Raw genomic sequence first — 22,223 nt, 5'->3', positions numbered from 1 at the left:
GTATACACAAAATGTCAAAATATTTAATTTAATCTTGCACACTGTAAGTTTATTTCATTTTTTTTTTTATATTGATATCTTCACTTTAAAAATCGCTGAGGGGGTGATCGTGGGATTCTAAGGATTCCAGCTCATATATAAATATAGACGGTGTCCTATAACTTGTGATCAACCTGTCATATGAGAAATCCTATTGCTTATAATATAAAAAGTAAAAAAAAATATAAATAATACATGAACTTATATTTATTAATAATTTATTTATTTATTTATATGCATAATTATGAATATTTAATAATGATTATTTTTTATTGCATTGGAACCTCCCCCCTCCACCCTCCTCCCAGCCATCCCCGCTCACGGCATTTGGTTTTTGCTTTGTTTGGACTACCGGTCTATTGACTATAACAAGTCATAAAAACAGTAAAAACAAGTTGCAGTTTATTAAAATTGCAACATGATTTCATCAGATTTTTTAAGTAATTCCTTTTCTTTGGGTATTTTTCAAAAGTACATAGCTGCAAACTTGACAATTTCAAACTGGTATGCTAAAAATAATCAATTTCAATATGTGTCTATGTTACTGTCCATATTATAATTTCTGCTTTAAATATTATTAAATTTGAAAGGTACATATTTGGGATAGGTCTCTTAATAGACGTCTGATATAAAATCTTTTTGTTAAATGCCTGATTTAACATTTGAACTGCAGACGACAGACGTGGCCAATCATCTAACAGCTTCCTCTCCAGTTCTTGTACACACTGTTATACCGGTTCCCGGCGAAGCAAGATGCCGCTATTCTGTCACAGTCACAGCTTCCCTGTTCACAGCGGTCATTTCTACTGCGATCTGTAATTGAAAATGAATAAGCACATTTGTAGCATTAAAACAATTCCTTGTTTACTTAGGTGTGTATATAAATGAATTAAGATTTTGGTTTTAGCCTTGACTGGTAAATTTGGACAGCCATTGCGTTCACTTGGTTCGCCAAGAACTTTCTCCGAACGACTGATCCACAGTATCTGAAGTTGGCATAACTAAGTAGGGTTTTACCATCACTGAGAGGAAAATCCATTGTCATGTGCTATACTATGGGCAGAGGTAACACTAAAAAAAAAAACCCGAGCTAGCTGCCTCTTACGTTCTTTGTAAACGCGACTTCCTGATCTGTTGGGACCATTTCAGATGGTAGAACTGCTACTACCACGCCATGCTAGCGTCACGTGTACGTCCCACAATTTATAAATCTACGTCATCTAGTGATCCCGTGTTCTCACGCGATATATCGTAATCAATCAGATCTATTATTCTGTGTTTGGTTAGAACAAGGAGTTATAACAGGAGGAGATTACACGCGTGGGGGCGGAGCCCGTATTACGGTCTCTCATTGGTCGGAATGAATAGAACCCAGTGAACAATGGGTTCCTATCTCTGTTACGCTTTCTGTTACTCTCGTTTAAATCTCGTTTGTAAGAATAGGTGCCTTCGTCTGTCGTTTGGAGAGGGCACAAACAGAAACGCAGTCAAAAGTATCTTAAAATGAGAGAATTACAGAGTGCAGAGGATATAACGTTGGATAAGGTTATCAAAAAAACAGGTAAGTGCTTTTAAATGCATAACTACTCGAAAATGAAGATAAATTGCAACTTTTATGCCGTGGGGTCTCACTGTGTAAGTGTCCAGCTTCACGTCGATCTCGCGAGGTGGTGTGTGGAGAATAAATATTGCACGAAAAATATTTCCCACTCATAACAAGTGCTTATAAATATAGTATCAGATGAAGAAAGTTTGTTCTTTATACAGTTGCAATTGTTTAGTTATTTGTGGCCATAGCATAGAATAAAACTTGGGTGCACTTTCAGTAGCCGAATAACAAGCAGATGCATAAGCCGCCATCTTGTTTATGTTTCGAAAAAAAATAACTCCAAAAGACATTTTCCTCCTACTTTTTGATATTTCTGTCACATGACAGTCATAAAATTTAACTAATTGGTGTGTGTGCAAGACATTTTCTTGAGCAGTATTGTTGGTTTTTTCGATTTTACATGTGTTCTAGCTCGAATACGACAAGGGACAATTTTCACGAGTCCAGATCAAAAAGTGTTACGCTTGTTACGGCCAAAAGCCTGAACGTTTTTTGCACTTTTCAAATGCGTGATTATAAAAGATTTTGGTGTGTTTAGATTCTGGAACATCTTGGTCATGGCTTGGTATATATTGCATTGGTATTGCTCCAATATTTCCTGAAAAAAATAACCTGTTTTGTTCAGAATACCAATTTTTTACTTTAGTGTTATGGGTAAATGTACCATTTTTGCCTTTACCTTTTTCGTGTTTAAAACTAAAAAGACTTATCATGACAGTTGGTCATCATTTTTCTTCTCACCATGGTGGGTGGCTTTGGAGTGGCAACTTTGTTGTTAAAGTAAGGTGCTCAATTATTTTGACTGGAAAAGTTTTGCCTCCACCCAGCATTTTCCATCATGGCGGTCTAACGGGAAGTTTGACTTCACAGTGTCTTTGGTATAGTTATTTTAAACTTATTTAGTCTTCTTTTTACATAAATATGTTTTAATTCATATTAAACCTTTGAAAAAAAGAACACACATGAATCCTGGTGCTTCTTAATTTAAAGTCTTAAGGTTATAAGTTCACCTAGGCTCCACCAATTACTTTACCTGTTATCTCACTACACATCTCCCTTTGAGTCAAGGTGTGTAAGACACACCTTATTGTGTAAGACACCTCTATAATTAAGGGGTACTTGCTTCTCTACTTTAATTATACTTCACTACTTTGGCATGTTAGGTGGCAAGCTTGGATGTTTCAATTCATTTTAAGAAAGAAGCTTTGCCTTGGTGGTTACAAAAGAATAGAACTCTATTAAGGTTTATTCATTACTTGAAAGTAAATATTTCATCTTGCAGTGCTGAAACAGAAATTCTCTCTGATAATGATAATGAATTTTACATGCTTATCTTAACACTACTCAAGTTTTTTTTTCTTCTATTATAGATATGGGAGAAGGCTGCATTGAATATATGAATTATGGTCAGGCTGGAAAAAAATAAAAAATGTCAATGAAAAAAGGAGGTCAGCGTGTCTGGGGTAAGTTACTATTGTCATAATGCCTACGATGCATTAAACATTCACTAACAACAGTACCCTTTTTCAATTTTTTTTTTCAAAATACAACAACCTTGGGCATTTTCCTTTTAGCAACCAGCCTCTCTGAAATCCCCTTTTTGTCCTGTCAGAAGGGTAGGAACCAGGGCGGATTTAAATAATTTCTTGTAATAAGTACAATTTCTTTCAATTTCTTGGGGTTATTAGCTTGTGATCATGAATCTTGATATTCTATATAAATTTAGTTGTAAATTGTTCATTTATGTGGTGAACATTATTTCAGTCAAGTCATAACAAGACACATTAAACTTCACTGCGTAATTCCATAATGTCTACATGGATACTAGTAGTTCATAATGCTATTATTATGTTTTTTTTCTAACCTACAGGTTTCTCTCTTTTCTGAGTGGCATGGCATTGGCAGGCAGAAGAAAAAGCCCTGAAGAAATTCTCACATGAGTTGTCCTTTTTGGAGAAGAAACTGGATAAGACTGGCCAACAGAAATTGCATTAAATTAATAGTGCTCCTTCATGACATTTTAAAATATTTTCAGTCACCTAACTGACTCTATACATTTCAAAAGTTGACATAAATTTTATGTTACTGTCACGTGGAAAAAATTCAAAACCTATATAATTTGTTGAGTGCCATGGTATAACAGTCTACTTGATTGCCAGTAAAATTTGGACTGTTTCAGTGAAATTTCTTTAAAGCAGTCACTTACTGGCCCAGTTAATTTTTTCAGCTGTAACATGTACTCCAGTTCATTTTATAAATGTTCTTACTCAGTGTTGTCTTGATTTATAATAACCTTTTGAAAATCCCATGTTTTTTATCCTATTTGTAAGAATCAGCCACTTTATCTTCTAGGGTTTTTTTTCATTCAGACCATTAGATTCTCAGACCTTGCTGGCCTGTAAGTGGAAAAGTATCTGGCACAGACTGGTATCAGCAAATCAGATAAAAAAGAATATAATTATTTCTATTTGCACGGTTGAAAAAAATGCCAACAAAGACTGCATAAAACTGGAAAACTATAGCAACTTAATCATTCTTATGACTTCATTAATTACTGCTTATGTGTAAAATTTTGTTTTTGTTCTTCTATTGATATAATAAAATGGTTTTACTCACAGACGCTACTATCATGATGCTTGAGTAAAGAGTTGACTTAAAAGATATTTTAAGTTAATATAGTAAATAATAGTTTGAAATTCAAAATTCTCATCTCTATTTGTTTCACTTTAAAGAGCTCAGTTAATACTAAAATTTCTGATATATTTTGTACATAAATATATTTATGAATGAATAAAAATTATTCTTAATGTTTAGCACTGTGTACTTGTTTACCGACAAATATGAAGTGTTAGTATGTGTCAAAATAATCCTGAAAAAAAGGGAGATTTCCAAGATAAAGAAATTTATAATGAGTATTTAGTTAACTGACATGTCGTGGCATTGCCTCAACCTTTGATTAAATTTTCACTTTAATGCATTATAATATTAAAATTATACTGAGTGAGAGAAAAAAATACTTAAAAAATTTAAAACCAGTCACAAAGCTTAGGCACTGTCTCAATGTATATGTTTATGGGACCCAAAGGCAGGAATGTCCAAACGTTTATGTATTAATATTACGTTCTTTGGCAGTGAGGACAGACGTTCACTTGAATGTCATTTTCACAAACCACAGTTGGGACGTTTTCTTTTGACTTATCCTTGGTGATTTTTTACTGTGTTATGCAAAAGAAAAGCCTTCTATCACTGACTCAAAAAACTCATGGCGACCATCCTCAGTCACCACCTTATAATCGCTTTCTATGATATCGTTTCCTCCCAGCACATCGTCCAAATAACTACCTGTGAAAAAAATCGTCAGCATACAGCGCCGCTTTGACACTACTGAGGAGGAGAGCGACCCAGACGAAACCTTGAAACCGGAGGCCCCCCGTAGCTAGCTCCGCCCACCGTAACAGACATCGGACAATAGAGAGGTTTGCGTGTAATCTCCTTCTGTTATAACTCCTTGGTTAGAAGTAAGTTCCTACTATGAGATGTGACTAGAACTTACTGCAAACGATTCCTCCGCTTGCAGTGAAGCTGTAGGCGTTCAACATTGGATTACGACATCCAGTGTTGATAAGTCTATCGTAACAGCGGTCATGAAGCTGGCAGCATCTGTAATGAAAGTACTGGTCGATGAACCGTTGTATTTTAGTACAAAACATAAATCTACTTCTAAGATAATCTACTTCTAAGTAATTTAACCTAGGAAAGTGTATGCGATCTCAGATAAAGTCCTTTACACCTATTTCCAAATATGAAGCAGTCAAGTCTTACTGATCAATTAGAAGATACTCTTTATCATTTGAATGGTCTTATGTACCATGAAAGCAATTAGATTGTTTCTTACCACGTTTGTTCTTTTTACACGCTGACGAACAGACAATTTCTCATCCCCCCCCCCCTCTCTCTCTCTCTCACCTGTCCACTCCATCTTTAGGTGTACCTCTTCCCCCCAGACCACACCAACAACCATAACGGTTATAATCCAGGGCAGATCTTCCTGTGCGACTAGTGATCATAATGCCAAACTGAAAGGCATTTCTCTTCTCGCGAGAATGTGCGTCATCCTCACACGTGCAGACAGCGACTGCACAGGCAGCTGCAATTAAAGAAATTTTTGGGAAAAAAACGTTCTGTTTTGATATATTCAGTATTTATTAAAAAAAAATGTTCTGATTATTTTTGATCCATTTTGCTAAAAAAGACCTAAGGCCGTATACTTACCGATGAACAGAACTGCAGTATTCATCTTAGATTACAACACAGAAGATTTCTGGGCTCACAGTGAATGACTCCTGCTCAGCTGAACTTTCGTCTGTTTTAGCTTGCACTGAGGACGGTGCATTTATACCAGAAACTTGAAAGGTGTGAATCGGAGTTTCAAAAGTTATTTCCTTGACAATATTTCATTTTAAATCTATTCCAGTATGGGATAATACTGCTTTGTCTTAATTCGCCTAGGTAATTTGTTATTTGAAATGTATTTTAGAGAAATGGTTACTGATACTGACTGATACTACGTGGTAAAACTTCCAGAGGACCCAGTGTCATAGTCAGCTGTCTCTTTTGTTACAAACGCCCAGGTACCCACCGGTTAACATAGAATTTATTATATCATTACCAGTTACACGTCGTACAGAACAGACTGTTGATTTAAATACCTGTTAACAAAAGTATGTGTGTGTTTGTTCGTTTGGCCTGTATAGTTGTTTCTCTGTAGTCTTGTAAACTGCAAGTCGCCATAGACCCCATTCCCGTAGATTTTAGATCGATCTATCCCTGCGAGGAGTCTCACTAGACTACTGTCAGCTTAGACGGCTTAAGCGTCTGCCCCTCCTACTAAGAGCTGTAAGGGGGTAATTAACTATGGTGCGCGCTCGGCTGACTGCAATTTAGCGTGAACCCCCAGGGAGTTAGGTCGATCTAAATCTAAATCTCTGGATCGATCTAAATCTCTGGGAATGCACCCATAGATTAATGTAACGCGGTACAACTTCCTGAACGTAAGGTTTTACAGTCACGCAATATTCAGTTTAACGGAACTTGTCCCTCTTACTTTATACATTTGTTATCGATAGGGGCCTATTATCATTATTTTTGTAACCATAAGTTAACCAGGAAACGTAAACAAGACGTAGGCTATGTGAAATTAATAAATGGACGCTGGCAGTACCGGTACCATAATGACACCTGTCCATAACTTATGACTGAATAAGCTCATCATTAACTTTTAAGATTGGCCTTATGTCGGAGATGGCACTGCGTGAACCATCAACGGGAGACGCAACTACTAGCCAAGGACAAGGACAAGGACAATAACTTTTAATCAAGTCTAATAATATTAAAAATGTTTTAGAGCGACATATACACGGGCATTTTAACTGACCCGAGGAAGGACTTTTTTCTGTATATAATTTCCTAGGGTCTATTTGGTCGAAAATCACCACTGTAACAGACAATCCTGTGTCCTTAGAGACCTGTATCTTTACGATCCGAAAGACAACTTGTGGTACCTAGCTTCAAACCTCTTATGTTAGCATGAATATTGGCAAACATGTTTGCGTCAATAGGGGTACTTTATTAAAACTGAAAACATCTATTATTTCAAAAGTCGCTTTTTGAGATCAAAATTTAAGATTGTTTCACTTAATTGGAGCTGTATTGAATGTCTTTATTCTTTTAAACTCTTGATTTCATCAAAACTTTTTTTATATAAAAAGACATGTTTACAGACGCAACATAGTTTATATACCAATAATTGTATACGAGAGAAAAAAGAGAAGTGTAGCAATAAATACGGTACAGATATTTACGAAGCATGGTCAATGGCATCCAATATGCATGTTTTATTTGCGGTAAATAGAACATCTTTCAGACTGCTCATTAAAAAATGATTTACAAATTGATTAATGTAGATAGTGACGTCAGCATTGTAAAAAAGTGTGACGTCATAAAGAGTTTAACAGCTCCCCCTCCAGTTCCGGTAGCGGACGTTATAAATGTTCCTGGCAAAGCAATAGGCAAGTGCTCTGTCACATTCACAGCCAGTCTGCTCACACACGTCGTTTCTTCTGCTATCTGCAAGTAAAGGAAGTATACCTGGTAAAGACTTGCTGACATCTGAAATAATACATGTACCCATATACAGAGAAAATCCGTATACTTCAGTATTATTGTTATCTTTTAAGCATTCAAAATAGCTAACATGCTAAGACCGTGTGTTTACCACGCCATCACGCTGCAGATGTGTAGTCACGTGGTCTCAGGCGGCACATTTATTGAATGTGACATTGGTATATGATTGACATGTACAGTAGTGACACGACTAAGTACCTGAGCAGGTTCGCCTGTAGACCTTAACTAAAACCAGAAAATGTCCTAATGAGATTAGAAATTGTTAATAATTCACAGGAAACGTCCAGCTGTTCTTAACGATACAAATAACAGATTGAGTTGTGTAGGTTTATCAATATAAAACCTCATCAGTGGCCATACAATCATAACGTAATAGTTACGTCATCAAATAACATCATAATAACGAACAGAAATTCAAGGGAATAATCACACTTTTCGTACTCGTGATCATTATTGCCGCTGAGGACAAATACTTAATTCCAAGGCCAGTTTTTACCGACACTGGGACGTTATATACTTACTGCAAACAATTCCTCCGCGCAGCGTGTATCTGTAGGTATTCAGCACAGGATTGGGACATCCACTTCTGGTCAGCCGCCCATAGCACCGGTCATGGACGAGACAACAGCTGGAAATAAATGACCAGAGGTCAGTTAATATGTATATGGGTATCACACATGTGACTGGGCAGTCAGTGCAGTTCAGCAGTGCGGATTTGGGGGGGGGGGGGGGGCAGGGTTAGTCCAATGTTTTATGCAATGACATATAGGGAAAATTCTTGGCTCAAAAAAAAAAGCGTACTCCATGAAACGCAGTGGTCTATACCTGATTTTATTTATTTCTTTAAACACATTTATATTTGTGTACCAAGGATATCTAGATGAGGGGGTGTTGAGATTTTACTCCCCTGTCTGCTCTTTACTCGCCCCCCCCCCCCCCCTCTCTCTCTCTCTCTCTCACACCTGTCCACTCCATCTTTAGGTGTTCCTCTTCCACCCAGCCCACACCAACAACCATAACCGTTATAATCCAGGGCAGACCTCCTGGTACGGCTGAAGATCATCCAGCCTAACTGGATAGCGTTCCTCTTCTTACGTGAATGCACGCTAGTCTCTGCATTCTCACACATACAGGCAGTGACTGCATACATGACTGTAAGCAAAGAAATATGAAAGTTACACCTAAATAAAGTCCACGTTTCAACTTCGTAAAAAGGCCTATCTGCACATAAGAAAATATCGCCCACATGTTTAAATTCCAAATGCGGCAATTTTAATTAAAAGTAAAATATCACAGTACGCGGCGTTCGCAGCACCAACATGCATTGCCCATTGAGTCTTTAACTGCGCTTACCTACCAATGAAAACAACTGTAAATGCAATCTTCATCTTTCTGTCGTCTATAGGGCCTACAGGATGCAGAGGACACCTTAACTTCAGGGGGAACCTTCCGGTTTGCCGTCCACTGAGACTGTGGCAGTTATATTTGTACCAGGCACCAGTGTGACCAAAACCATCGCTATAGTAAGGAGACTTTCCGTGACTTGAACGTATTTAAGTTTAATCCCGCTCCCCATTTTCTCAATTTCTGCCGCAGAATTTTATTTGGTGTAAAATATCTTATCATATTGACAACTATAAACTTTAATTGAAAAAATCATATATCAGAAAAAGGATTTGAAAGAAAAAAGAATTCATCAGAAAAATGGTTGTTAAAGTTGCCACGTCGTATAACAGGAAGTTAGCGTTAACGACTACTACTGCTACAGTTAATTTATATTTAGACATATGTCACAGGCAAGATTGAAATCCAGGCGAGATTCAAATCCAGGTCACAGCTACATAAATCACATCCCATATATATATATATATATATATATATATATATATATATATATAACATCACAAATGAATATTATACATGTACATCTCTAAAATACCTCCCATTTCTGTCAACCCTATGGATATATTCAAGCACTCCTCGACGGACATCAGTCAATATGTTCCCTCTGATAGTTCCATTATAGTATTTGTGTTCAGCCTCAAACCAAAGTCGACAATACAAAGGTATGTATTTTTCTACGGGTTCGCATGCCACTGATATTACTTTTGCTTCTCTGCCTCTTACTCGTGGATCATAAAATGCAGAGAACACGCGCAACCCAGAATCTGGATTTGAATCTCGCCTGGATTTCAATCTTGCCTGTGACATATACGCCCTTCGCTGGTCACAGACAGTTTAAAAATGTAATGGGGGCTTACACGAAGAACTAAGATTTTGGTGAACATTATGTTATCAGTCAATGTATTAAATCATTGTCCTTCGCTGGAAAGCGTTTTAGACAAAAAATCAAGAATATATGAGTCTGAGAAAGAGAGAGAAAGAATGAAAATAAGAAATTAAAGAAGTTTTGCATGTCGTTCTACGTCGCTCTGGTGTGCTGAAACCCCTTTCTGTGTTAAAGTATATTGTTTCTGTGCAAAAAAAAAAAAAAAAAAAAAAAAAAAAAAAAAAAAAAAACATGAAATGCGTGGACAAATATTATAATTACGTCTTAGACCTCGTTCCCACAGACGCCACTGATCTGTGTAGATCGACCCAACTCTGCAGGGACTCTCGCTAAGTGCAATCAGCTTAACTGACATGCTTTCCCCTTGTGTCCAGCGTATATTCGTATATAATCGCCAGCTTTTCTGTACACTACTTCACGCCCGGAGGAGGTGTGTTATTCATTTTAGCTGATTTCAGTCAGCGAGAGTGCCTGCAGGATTGGGTCGCTCCATTTAGACCGATACTGTCTATGGGAATGCATTTCTATTTACATCGATTTTGTGAAAAAAATACATGCGTGCAGACTTCAATTAACTTCCATCTCTTCGTGAGAATGATAATAATCCGCACGCACGTACAAGCGTGATAGGGGAGGGGGCGAAAGAACAATTCTGCATGCCTGATAAAGGTCCGCTCTGAAGTAAATTTTGATCTAGGTTCTATGCGTATTTCCATATTGGGCCGACTTAAGGGGTAAAAATAAAATATAAGGCCTGACCGATTTCGGTTTGATCGTCGTTTAATTCAGCTGTATCAACATATTTGTATTCCCACACTAGAACCGACCAATAGTCTTGATCAAGTTTTTTAAACACATGAAGTTAAATTTTTAAAAGTAAATGTGGACACTTCAATCATAGCCGATTCGTGTAGAGAAGACTACAGCTGTATACAGTTGTGACGCAATGTGTTGTTCACAATCGGTTGTTTCTGATTGCGTTGCAAGTCGCACCTATCGCAATGAAGTGAAAGCATCGCCCCAACTGAACGTCACAGCAATCGAATCCAGGAGGGCCAGGTCGATCAAGCCCACCCCTATTTTTGACACCCTGAATCCACTAGTTTGTGGATGAGGGCCTAGAGGGAGAGTGAGATGATATGACCATTGTTCCAATTATCGTTTTTTTTTATTTGCACAAAAAATAGAAAATGTTCAAAATTAAATCTCTTTTGCGAGGCTGCAAAAATCTTAATTTTGTTTTTACTTTTTTTCCCTAAATGCCCAATGCTACTCTATTCATCCACGGAACGCTATATGTAAACGTGTTTACTGATCATTTTCTAATATTCCCAGCCAAAACAGTAATTCAGTTATTCTGTTACCATCTAGAACCATTATAAGCATCCGTGCTCAGTCTCGACTTTTGAAAGAAAATTAATCTCCTGGTTTGGTTAAGTCATATGAAAGTTTAAAATGATAGAGCCTTTTTTTTTTGGGGGGGGGGGGGGTGAAGGCGCTCAAAGCCTGTTTTGATGTGGTTTACTCGCGCTTCTGCAAGTAGAGTGGTCAAGCGTTAATTATTAGCGTGCTGCTTTGTAAATTGGTGTGAGATATTGGTGGCTGTACGTGATCACGACTTTTGACACTCATCAATTGGTCTTGAGCAGTCACGTGCTGGTCAATATCAGGCCATATTCACATCCCAACCTCATCATCTGATAAGGTTTCGAAGGCTGAGATTCGAATCCTTGACCTCCTGCTCAAGAGGGGAACACTCTAACCAATATTCTATTAATGTGCATAGAAATTTGGGACATTCACTCATCGTATCTTACACGTTTAAAAGATACACGCACGTATATCCCTTTTGCATTGTTATACTTAAGAAATGAATAAAGTATGGATCCTATCTGGTTCGTATTGGTCTGCCATCTTGGATCTAGATAAGTCGTCATTTGTCAACACTTCTTGAAAAAAGTGCGTATGAATCAGTCACCAAAAAGGCTCATACTATTTTAAATGTTTGGACAGGTGCATGTACGTATCTCTGTTTCGCTGTTATACTCTAGGAATTAATAAAGTATGTATTTTAAAGCTGCATAAAAAACTTTAAGACACACATAAAACTAAATTAATGGTTTAAGACAGATACTTTGGGACTCCAATGGACCCGTGGTTGCACATCGTGTTTTAGATCTCTCATAGTGTATGCTGTAGAAGAATGCTCGATTTTCCAGTTCCATATTTCCCAGGATCCTCTCTCGTAACAGATTGATTAAAGGAACATATATATAGGCTAATGTTAAACTGGCTGAGTAGTTTTATGTTGTCGTTCTCACACTTGTGATATTGCACTGAGGTGGGTCTGATTTGTTGACACTATCATGCATTTATTCCTATATAGGAATAATCTCTTGTGACTTGATTACAAAATCCATGATCATGCATGCAACAAAACAGTTATAGACTTAAAATTCAATTAATTTCAGTAGCATTCATCATCAGCACCATCAGCACCACCATGAAGTATCATGCCGATAGGCTTCGGCGACCATGGACCTCGATTTTCTCTGCCTGCAGTAATTTCTAGGGTTTCGTGTACTGCCTTTGTTCTGACCCAGGTTGTCATGCCGTCTGGTATCTCCAATATTCGTCTTCCCCTGCTTCATTTCCCCCGAAATCTTTCCTGTGGTTATGATGGCTTCCAGACCACTATTTCTTATGCAGTGTATGATAAAAGTACATTGTCTCTTTCTTATTGTACTTAAAAGTCGCCAGGTGATTTCTGCAAGATGGAGGGCAACTGTACCTCTTCGTTTGTCTTGTGTGCTGTGTATTGTATTTTAAGTAGGACTGTAACACCCCATTGTAAATGCATTCACATACACTGTATGGTACATGCTTGGCATCCGTATGCAAGGCCATATATATGTTTCTTATACTCTTTTTGTTGTTATTGACAGCTTTAGTTGGTAAGTATTGATTACAGCTCTTTAAAAGCTGTCTTCAGAAGTATTCAATGAACGTTAAAACACAATGGCTTGATAAAAGTACGTATTTTTGAAATAATTGTTGATTGTGCTCCCATTTACTGAATTTTAGTTGAGCTTTGTAGCCGCATTCAGAATAGTGGACTAACTAGTCCGCGGGTCAATTATGGCGATCCACTACAAAGCTTGCCATCTAATGCGCTGATAGACACAGAATAGATTCCCTCTGGAAAAGCGGAATTTTAAGAATCTTAGTCAGGCCTACCCAACTACCAGACGCGGCCTGTTAGTGTAACACAACGCAGTAAGGTTAGTATCAAAGATTTTAGCCAGAAAAGTGACTATGGATTTTTTTCTTCAGCTGCGGTCAATTATTCCAGGATCGGATCGAAAATAACCGCGAGGCAACCTCACCCATAGTCAACAATTGCATATTACAAATCATATCTGTAATTCTGATATAAAAACCAACACAGATATCCCTTAACAACGTAAACGACTGAAAAATCAGACTAATTCTTCATACAGAGTGCATCTGCCCATGCATGTAACAAAGAGCCGTTTTGTGTCCGAATGAATCGTATGACTTTATTCTTGAAGCCTACGTAAAACATGCTGTTATTGGATAATTAATATAACAATGCCTACCTGCAATAAAAAAGATCGGGGCAACCTTCATCGCTCTTCAATGATTAAACGCTATCTGTACGACAGTACTGTTGTCCTTGGTATATCTAAAAATACAATAAATAAAGGCTGTAATAAAATTTAAATTAAACGAAGAGATCGATAGTCAGAGGATTTGGTCAACTTCTGTTGAAAGAAGTTTCCATGTTTTCATTAATCAACGGCACACCGAAGGAACTGTGACAATTGAAGCACCATCCTTTCACAATTACTTTAATTATTACCTTTTTAATAAATTAAGCGACTTGGTGGTCGATGTCTCCATCAACACCTAATAATATCTTGGATGTGTCGATAAGTACAAATACATAACTGAGAGAGAGAGAGAGAGAGAGGCCGTTATTTACCTGTGTCTGTGCAAATACGTTGAAAGCTGCGCCAGTTGAACAAGCAATTAAGGCATCAAGAAGACTATAAAGGCATGAGTGCTTGAGTGACAGACACAGTAAACGTCTTTATCACTCTGATTTATCTCTACACTCCCGTACGAACCATTGTTCTGTGTCTATATTTATCTTGGAAATGTGACAAAATTTACTACTTTATTACAGTGATTTCTTTGAAAAGACATCAGATAAGTCTATCAGTTTCAGTTACTCCCAGGGTAAAATCGTGACGAGTTCAGTTAACATAAACAAGACGCATGCATGCGCAGACGCCTGTTTCAGCAGCAATCTAGTCTTCGGAACGAATATGGTCCCCGGACTTTTTTTTAAGCCTGAGAGACTCTGTTTTGGTCTAACGCCTGGAAAAGTCAATCACGGCAGCTCATACGGCGGCTGATACGTGGACCTTTGAAAAGCTCCATTGCCTGGGTCTGTTTTGATCCTCGATTTTTATAGATTTTAACTAAAAGCGTGGGTGTTTACAGAATGTTATATACAAAATATTTTATTTAAACGTGCAAACTTTAGGGTCACGCTGTTTTTGATTTATTTACTTATTTTTTAAAGAAACAAAAATTAATATTGTGATGTGAGACCACTCTCGGGATTCTAAGTATTCCAGCTAGAATAATAAACAATGTCCTACACATGTATATCTTGTGTTCAACCTTGTGTCATATGAGGCAGTGGTGGGTGACAGTAACTCAATGCTTCCATGATGGTGTGTATGTTATGGTGTTGTGTCAATTTATCATAATCTCTTCATGATGATATGTACACGCGGGTTAAACATGGTAAATCTAGCCTTCTTATTTGAAGACTGTACCCCCCCCCCCCCCACCACCACACACACGCGCCTCAAATTAAGGTCTGTAACATTTGTCAGCATTATATATTCCACATAACAACATATCCTACATGTAGCTGTCACGTGTATTATGTTAGACCCCATTCCCAGAGATTAGATCGATCCAAACTAGATCGACCTAACTCCCTGTGGGTTCACGCTAAATAGCTGTCAGCCAAGCGGGCACGACCCCCTTACAGCTTGTAGTAGGCGGGACGGACATTTAAGCCGGATTATCTGACAGTAATCTAGTGAGACTCCCCAAGAGGATAGATCGATCTAAATGTCTGGGAATACGCCCTTAGAGTTGACTGCCTATCTTGTATCGTTTCTTTCTTATGTTGTCGTGTCCTGTGGTATTTTATCCGTATTATCAACTGCTCTCTCTCTCTCTCTCTCTCTCTCTCACACACACACACACACACACACACACACACATTTAAGTATGATAAAGAACTATAGTATAATATCACGTGTGTCTATACATGTGGTGCTTCATTAGTGTTATGCACACGGCATGGCATATAGTAATCGAGGGGGGATAAAAATGGTGGTTTTACACTAGTTGTTGACAGATATTACAGAAAAGTTGAAAATCCTGGAGTCATTATGATGACTAACCAGACTGGAACTGTGACAATGATATAGGTGAGGTAAGATCGATTTCCACGCCATTTTGACTGCGTTACACTGTGTGTCTGTGTGTGTGTGTGTGTGTGTGTGTGTGAAACACAAGGTAGGTCTCGTACATTCTCTTCTTGTTGTAACTCTGTCCCATAACTAAGACAGAAGCCATGCTAACGAGGCGTGCCATGTTTCCTATTCTCTTTTTAGATAACTTTGGGAATGCCAATTATTACAACTCATAATAACACACTAAAAACAAGTTGCAGTTTATTACAATTGCAGTGCAATTCTATCAGAATTTCTGAACGATTCCTTTCTTTTTAAGTGCTTTTTTTAAAGACAGCTACAAACTTGACAACGAATCAATTTCAATTATGTGTCTGTGTGACTGTTCATATGATAACTTCTCCTTTAAATGCTTTCAGGTTTGCGGGAAGCATATTTGGGAGGCGTCTCTTAATAGTCGTCTGCTATAAAATATTTCTGTTAATAAATGTCCGATTTAACATTTAACTGCAGACGAGAGACGCAGTCAGCCATCTAACAGCTTCCTCTCCAGTTCTTGTACACACTGTTATACCGGTTCCTGGCGAAGCAATACGCCGCTGTTCTGTCACATTCACAGCCTCCCTGTTCACAGCGGTCATTTCTACTGCGATCTGTAATTGAAAATGAATAAGCACATTTGTAGCATAAAAACAATTCCTTGTTTACTTGGATGTGTATATAAATGAATTAAGATTTTGGTTTTAGCCTTGACTGGTAAAATTGGATAGCCATTGCGTTCATTTGGTTCGCCAAGAACTTTCTTTGAACGACTGAACCACAGTAGGCCTATCTGTAGATGACACAAGTAAGTAGGCTTTTACCATCACTGAGAGGAAAATCCATTGCCATGTGCTATACTATGGGTTACTGAAAATGGTTACTGAAAAAAAAAAGGCGAGCTAGCTGCCTTTTACGTTCTTTGTAAACGCCACTTCCTGATATGCTGGGACCATTTCAGATGGTAGAACTGCTACCACTACGCCCTGCTAGCGTCAAGTGTACGTCCCACAATTTATAAAATTACGTCATCTAGTAATCCCGTGTTCTCACGCGATATGTCTTAATCAATCAGATCTATTATTCTGTGTTTGGTTAGAAGGAATTTCCTACTGTAAGATGTAACTAGAACTTACTGCAAACGATTCCTCCGCTTAGAGTGTAGCTGTAGGCGTTCAACACAGGATTACGACATCCACTGTTGATAAGTCTATCGTAACAGCGGTCATGGGCCTGGCAGCATCTGTAATGATAAGTACTGGTCAATGAACTGTTATATTTTAGTACAAAACATGCAGTATAGTCTAGCACAAACAGTGTCAGATTAACATTGTACCACAATATTCTCCGACACATATCGGTAATTTTTACCGAAAGGTATCATACGCATAACTTTCCCTCGTGTTTATTCCACTAGAACATTATATAGTCTTATTCAAGTATACTGGATCCAAGGCCCTAGCCTTTGCATTGAGTATGGGTTAGCGCTAGAAAATAACTCTGGACAGGATTAGGATCGGCAACACGTGCACGTGCAACTAGCACGTGACAGGATGAAGGGGGTATCTCTCAAACCGGAAGTACATGAACGTTCAATAGGTTATTCAACAGGTTAGTCCTTGCATTTTGTCTTATTTTATTTGTAAAAAAAAAGGGTAGGACAATGATATGTTTGCGAAGAAACTGCGTATCTTGGCTTTCTTCAAACCAAATATGCACAAAAAATATATGACCCAGTTGCTGACCTATTGAATGGCCCGATTTTAATGTGCATTGTTGGTGATGTAAGACATAGTCCCAAAAGGTACAAAATGTTACTCGAGGAAAAACTTACATAATATTATGAACACACAAAACAAGAAAACTGGAACTCGAGAGCATGCAAGTGTTGTAGATATTTTCTTGCCATGAGTTTGTCTTTGCTTCTACTTATCGGCAACTGCTTTGGATAGTAAAAACTATATAGCATATATATTTACGAAACCAAGCCTACACTCTAAAGTAAAAGAGGGTAAACTGTCGGTGAGAAATACTCAATGAAACGTAATTTGGTCGTGTTTTCGGTTTTCTATCCCAAGATCAGCTACATCTAAGTAATTCAACCTAGGAAAGTGTATGCGATCTCAGATAAAGTCCTTTACACCTATTTCCAAATATGAAGCATTCAAGTCTTACTGATAAATCAGAAAATACTCTTTATCATTTGAATGGTCTTATGTACCATGAAAGCAATTAGATTGTTTCTTACCACATGTTTGTTCTTTTTCACGCTGACGGAAGGACAATCTCTCACCCCTCTCTCTCTCTCTCTCTCTCTCTCTCTCACCTGTCCACTCCATCTTTAGGTGTCCCTCTTCCTCCCAGACCACACCAACAACCATAACCGTTATAATCCAGGGCAGATCTTCCTGTACGACTTCTGATCATCCTGCCAAACTGAAAGGCATTTCTCTTCTCGCGAGAATGTGCTTCATCCTCACACGTGCAGACAGCGACTGCACAGGCAGCTGCAATTAAAAGAATACTGGAAAAAAAAACGTTCCGTTTTGATATATTCACTATTTATTCAAGACATTTCTCTGATTATTTTTGATCCTTTTGCTAAAAAAAGACCTAAGACCAAAGGCCGTATACTTACCGATGAACAGGACTGCAGTATTCATCTTAGATTACAACACAGACGATTTCTTGGCTCACAGTGGCTGTCTTGAGAATGACTCCTGCTCAGCTGAACTTTCGTCTGTTTTATCTTGCAGTGAGGACGCTACATTTATACCAGAAACTTGAAAGGAGTGAATCGGCGTTTCAAACGTTATTTCCTTGACAATATTTCATTTTAAATGTATTCCAGTATGGGATAATACTGCCCTGTCTTAATTCGCCTAGGTAATTTGTTATTTGAAATGTATTTCAGAGAAATGGTTACTGATACTGGTATGTACCAGTACGTGGTTAAACTTCCAGAGGACCCTGTGTCATAGTCTGCTGCGTCTCTTTTGTTACAAACGCCCAGGTACCCACCGGTTAGCACAGAATTTATTTTATTATTACCAGATACACGTCGTACAGAACAGACCGTTGATTAAAAATAACTTTTAACGGGGGTATGTGTGCGTTTGTTTAAGTGTGTGTGTGTGCGTGTAAGTACATTTTGTCTGTATAGTTATTTCTATGTACACACACTGGACAATAGAAGTGTCACCCATACTGATTCTTTGGGGGAGATAATGACTGTGGAATGATATGCTCCTGATATTATTTTATTAACACCAAATTTCACAAAATAAACGGTTCTGACTGAACAATTCAACTGTATCGATATTCTGACATTGCTAAATATTCCGCCTCTTCAGGTTAATAATTTTGATTACTCTGATTCAGGGGGTGACACTTTTATTGTCCAGTGTGTGTAGTATTGTAAACTGCAAGTCGCCATTGATTAATGGAACGCGGTACAACTTCCTGAATGTAAGGTTTTACAGTCACGCAATATTCAGTTCAACGGACCTTGTCCCTATTACTTTATACATTTGTTATCTATATTATCATTATTTTTGTTGCCATTAGTAAACCAGGAAACGTAAACAAGATCTAGGCTATGTGAACATAATGGATGGATCCTGGCAGTACCGTACTATAATGACATATGTCCATAACTTATGACTGAATAAATTCATGGTATTAACTTTTAAGATTGGTCGTATGTTGCAGATGACACAGCATGAACTATCAACAAGAAACGCCACTACTAGCGTATTATCAAGGCCATGAACTTTGAATGAAGTCAAATGATATTTTAAAGGTTGTAGAGCGACATTTAAACGGGCATTAAGACTGACCCAATTAAGGACCTTTTTCAGTGTGGTATAACCATGTAATTCTTTAGGACCTATTTGTTCGAAAATCACAACTGTAACAAACAATCCTGCCTCGTCAGGGACCTGTATCTTAAAGAACCGAAATAAAAGTTGTGGTATCTAGTACTATGTTAGCATGAATATTGGCAAACATGTTTGCGTCATTAGGGGTACTTTATAAACTGGAAAACATCATTTATTTCAAAAGTCACTTTTTGAGATCAAAATACAAGATTACTTCACTTGACTGAAGTTGTATTGAATGCCTTTATTCATTTAAACTACTGATTTCATCAAAAAAATTTTATCTAATAAGACATGTTTACAGACGCAATATAATTTATATAGCAATAATTGAATACAGGATTAAACGGAGAAGTGTAGCAATAAATACGGTACAAGTATATACGAAGCATGGATAATGGCATCCGATATGCTTGTTTTATTTGCAGTTAATAGAACATCTTTCAGACTGCTCATTAAAAAATAATTCAAGAACATTTTGATTAATTTAGATAGTTACGTCAGAATTTTAAAAAGTGGTGTGACGTCATGAAGCGTTTAACAGCTCCCCCTCCAGTTCCGGTAGCGGACGTTATAAATGTTCCGGGCAAAGCAAAAGGCAAGTGCTCTGTCACATTCACAGCCAATCTGCTCACACACGTCGTTTCTTCTGCTATCTGCAAGTAAAGAAAACATACCTCGTAAAGACTCGCTGACATCTGAAATAATACATTTACCCATACAATGAGAAAATGTGTATGCTACAGTACTATTGCTATCAGTTATAAGCCTTCAAAAGGGCTATCATGGAAGTTCAGTTTTCTGGATGTCCTTTATTTCTATCAGTGGGTCGTTCCAACCTTTTAGTTCCTACTTCTTTTAGTCTCCGTCTTTGCTTTTCGCTGCGTTCTTCTTGCGTTTTAACAGTTTGGTATTATATACATTAAATATCATGCTTAGACCGTGTGTTTACCACGCCATCCCGCTGCAGGTGTGTAGTCACGTGGTCTCAGGCGGCACATTTATTGAATGTGACGTGTACGCATTGGTTTATGATTGACAGCTGTGACACGACTAAGTACCTGAGCAGGTTTGCCTGCAGACCTTAACTAAAACCAGGAAATGTGCTAATGAGATCAGAGATTGTTAATAATTTACAAGAAACGTCCAGCTGTTTACGAGACAAATAACAGATTGGTTTGTGTAGGTTTATCGATATAAAAACTCATCTTTGCAGTGGCCATGCAATCGTAAAGTCTTAGTTACGTCATAATATAACGTCATAAACACGATTTCCGAACATGTATTCCCTAATCACCGCATTTCGTTCTCGTGATCATCATTGCAGTTGAGGACAAATACTTAATTCCAAGGCAGTATACCACTGACACTGAGACGTTATGTAGGCCTACATGTACTTACTGCAAACAATTCCTCCGCGCAGCGTGTATCTATAGGTATTCAGCACAGGGTTGGGACATCCACTTCTGGTCAGCCGCCCGTAGCACCTGTCATGGACGAGACAACAGCTGGAAATAAATGACCAGAGGTCAGTTAATATATATATGTATATCACACATGGGACTGGGCAGTCAGTGCAGTTCAGCAGTGCGGATTTGGGGGGGGGGGGGGGTCAGGGTTAGTCCAATGTTTTATGCAATGACATAATAGGAAAATTCTTGGCTCAAAAAAAGGCGTACTCCATGAAACGCAGTGGTCTATACTTGATTTTATTTATTTCTTTAAACAAATTTATATTTGTGTACCAAGGATATCTAGATGAGGGGGTGTTGAGATTTTACTTCCCTGTCTGCTCTTTACTCGCCCCCCCCCCCCCTCTTCAGTTCTGTCTCTCTCTCTTTCTCTCTCTCTCACCTGTCCACTCCGTCTTTAGGTGTTCCTCTTCCACCCAGACCACACCAACAACCATAACCGTTATAAGCCAGGGCAGACCTCCTGGTGCGACTGAAGATCATCCAGCCTAACTGGACAGCGTTCCTCTTCTTACGTGAATGAACGCTACTCTTTTCATTCTCACACATGCAGGCAGTGACTGCATACATGACTGTAAGCAGAGAAATATGAAAGTTACCACCTAAATAAGTTCCACGTTTCAACTTGGTAAAACATATGTAAAAAAAAGCCTATCTGCACATGGGAAAGTATCGCCCACATGTTTATATTCCAAATATTAATTAAAAGTAAAATATATTCCAATTTTAATTAAAAGTAAAATATCACGTACGCGGCGTTCACAGCACCAACATGCATTGACCATTCAGTCTTAAACCGCGCTTACCTACCAATGAAAACAACTGTAAATGCAATCTTCATCTTTCTGTCGTCTATAGGACCTACAGGATGCAGAGGACACCTTAACTTCAGGGGGAAACCTTCCGGTTTGCCGTCCACTGAGACTGTGCGAGGAGGAGAAAGTGGCAGTTATATCTGTACCAGGCACCAGTGTGACCAAAACCATCGCTATAGTAAGGAGACTTTCCGTGACTTGAACGTATTAAGGTTTAACCCCCCCCCCCTCCCCATTTTCTCAATTTCTGCCGCAGAGTTTTATTTGGTGTAAAATATCGTATCATATTGACAACTGTAATCTTTAATTGAAAAAATCATACATCAGAAAAAGGATTTGAAAGAAAAAAAATTCATCAGAAAAATGGTTG

General features: G+C 38.0%; 2 protein-coding genes and 1 long non-coding RNA gene across 3 annotated transcripts; 1 reads left to right on the top strand and 2 right to left on the bottom strand.

The window, feature by feature from the left end:
* Positions 1-426: 426 nt before the first annotated feature.
* On the bottom strand, positions 427-21,981 carry LOC106161412 (phospholipase A2). Its single transcript, XM_086997434.1, has 6 exons — positions 21,849-21,981; positions 21,421-21,610; positions 8,353-8,459; positions 5,615-5,795; positions 5,202-5,308; positions 427-852 (listed from the first exon to the last, which is right to left on the bottom strand). The coding sequence occupies exons 1-6, from the start codon at positions 21,877-21,879 to the stop codon at positions 734-736; spliced, it is 735 nt and encodes a 244-aa protein (XP_086853560.1). The 5' UTR covers positions 21,880-21,981; the 3' UTR covers positions 427-733.
* Positions 1,471-4,265, top strand: LOC147759735 (uncharacterized). Its single transcript, XR_015331373.1, has 3 exons — positions 1,471-1,600; positions 3,019-3,111; positions 3,519-4,265. It is a non-coding gene; the product is annotated as an uncharacterized LOC147759735 (long non-coding RNA).
* LOC106161402 (neutral phospholipase A2 agkistrodotoxin) lies at positions 15,891-18,489 on the bottom strand. The gene is made up of 4 exons (XM_013538346.3): positions 18,324-18,489; positions 18,012-18,192; positions 16,822-16,928; positions 15,891-16,299 (listed from the first exon to the last, which is right to left on the bottom strand). Exons 1-4 carry the CDS (start codon positions 18,346-18,348, stop codon positions 16,181-16,183), a joined length of 432 nt encoding a protein of 143 aa, XP_013393800.1. The 5' UTR covers positions 18,349-18,489; the 3' UTR covers positions 15,891-16,180.
* Positions 21,982-22,223: the final 242 nt, after the last annotated feature.

The sequence above is a fragment of the Lingula anatina genome, chromosome 10 (assembly GCF_051362555.1).
Source record: "Lingula anatina isolate TDL-2025a chromosome 10, LinAna3.0, whole genome shotgun sequence".
Classification (NCBI taxonomy): Eukaryota; Metazoa; Brachiopoda; class Lingulata; order Lingulida; family Lingulidae; genus Lingula; species Lingula anatina.
Note: the sequence above shows the minus strand (reverse complement) of the source record. Positions and strands in the feature narration are given on the sequence as shown.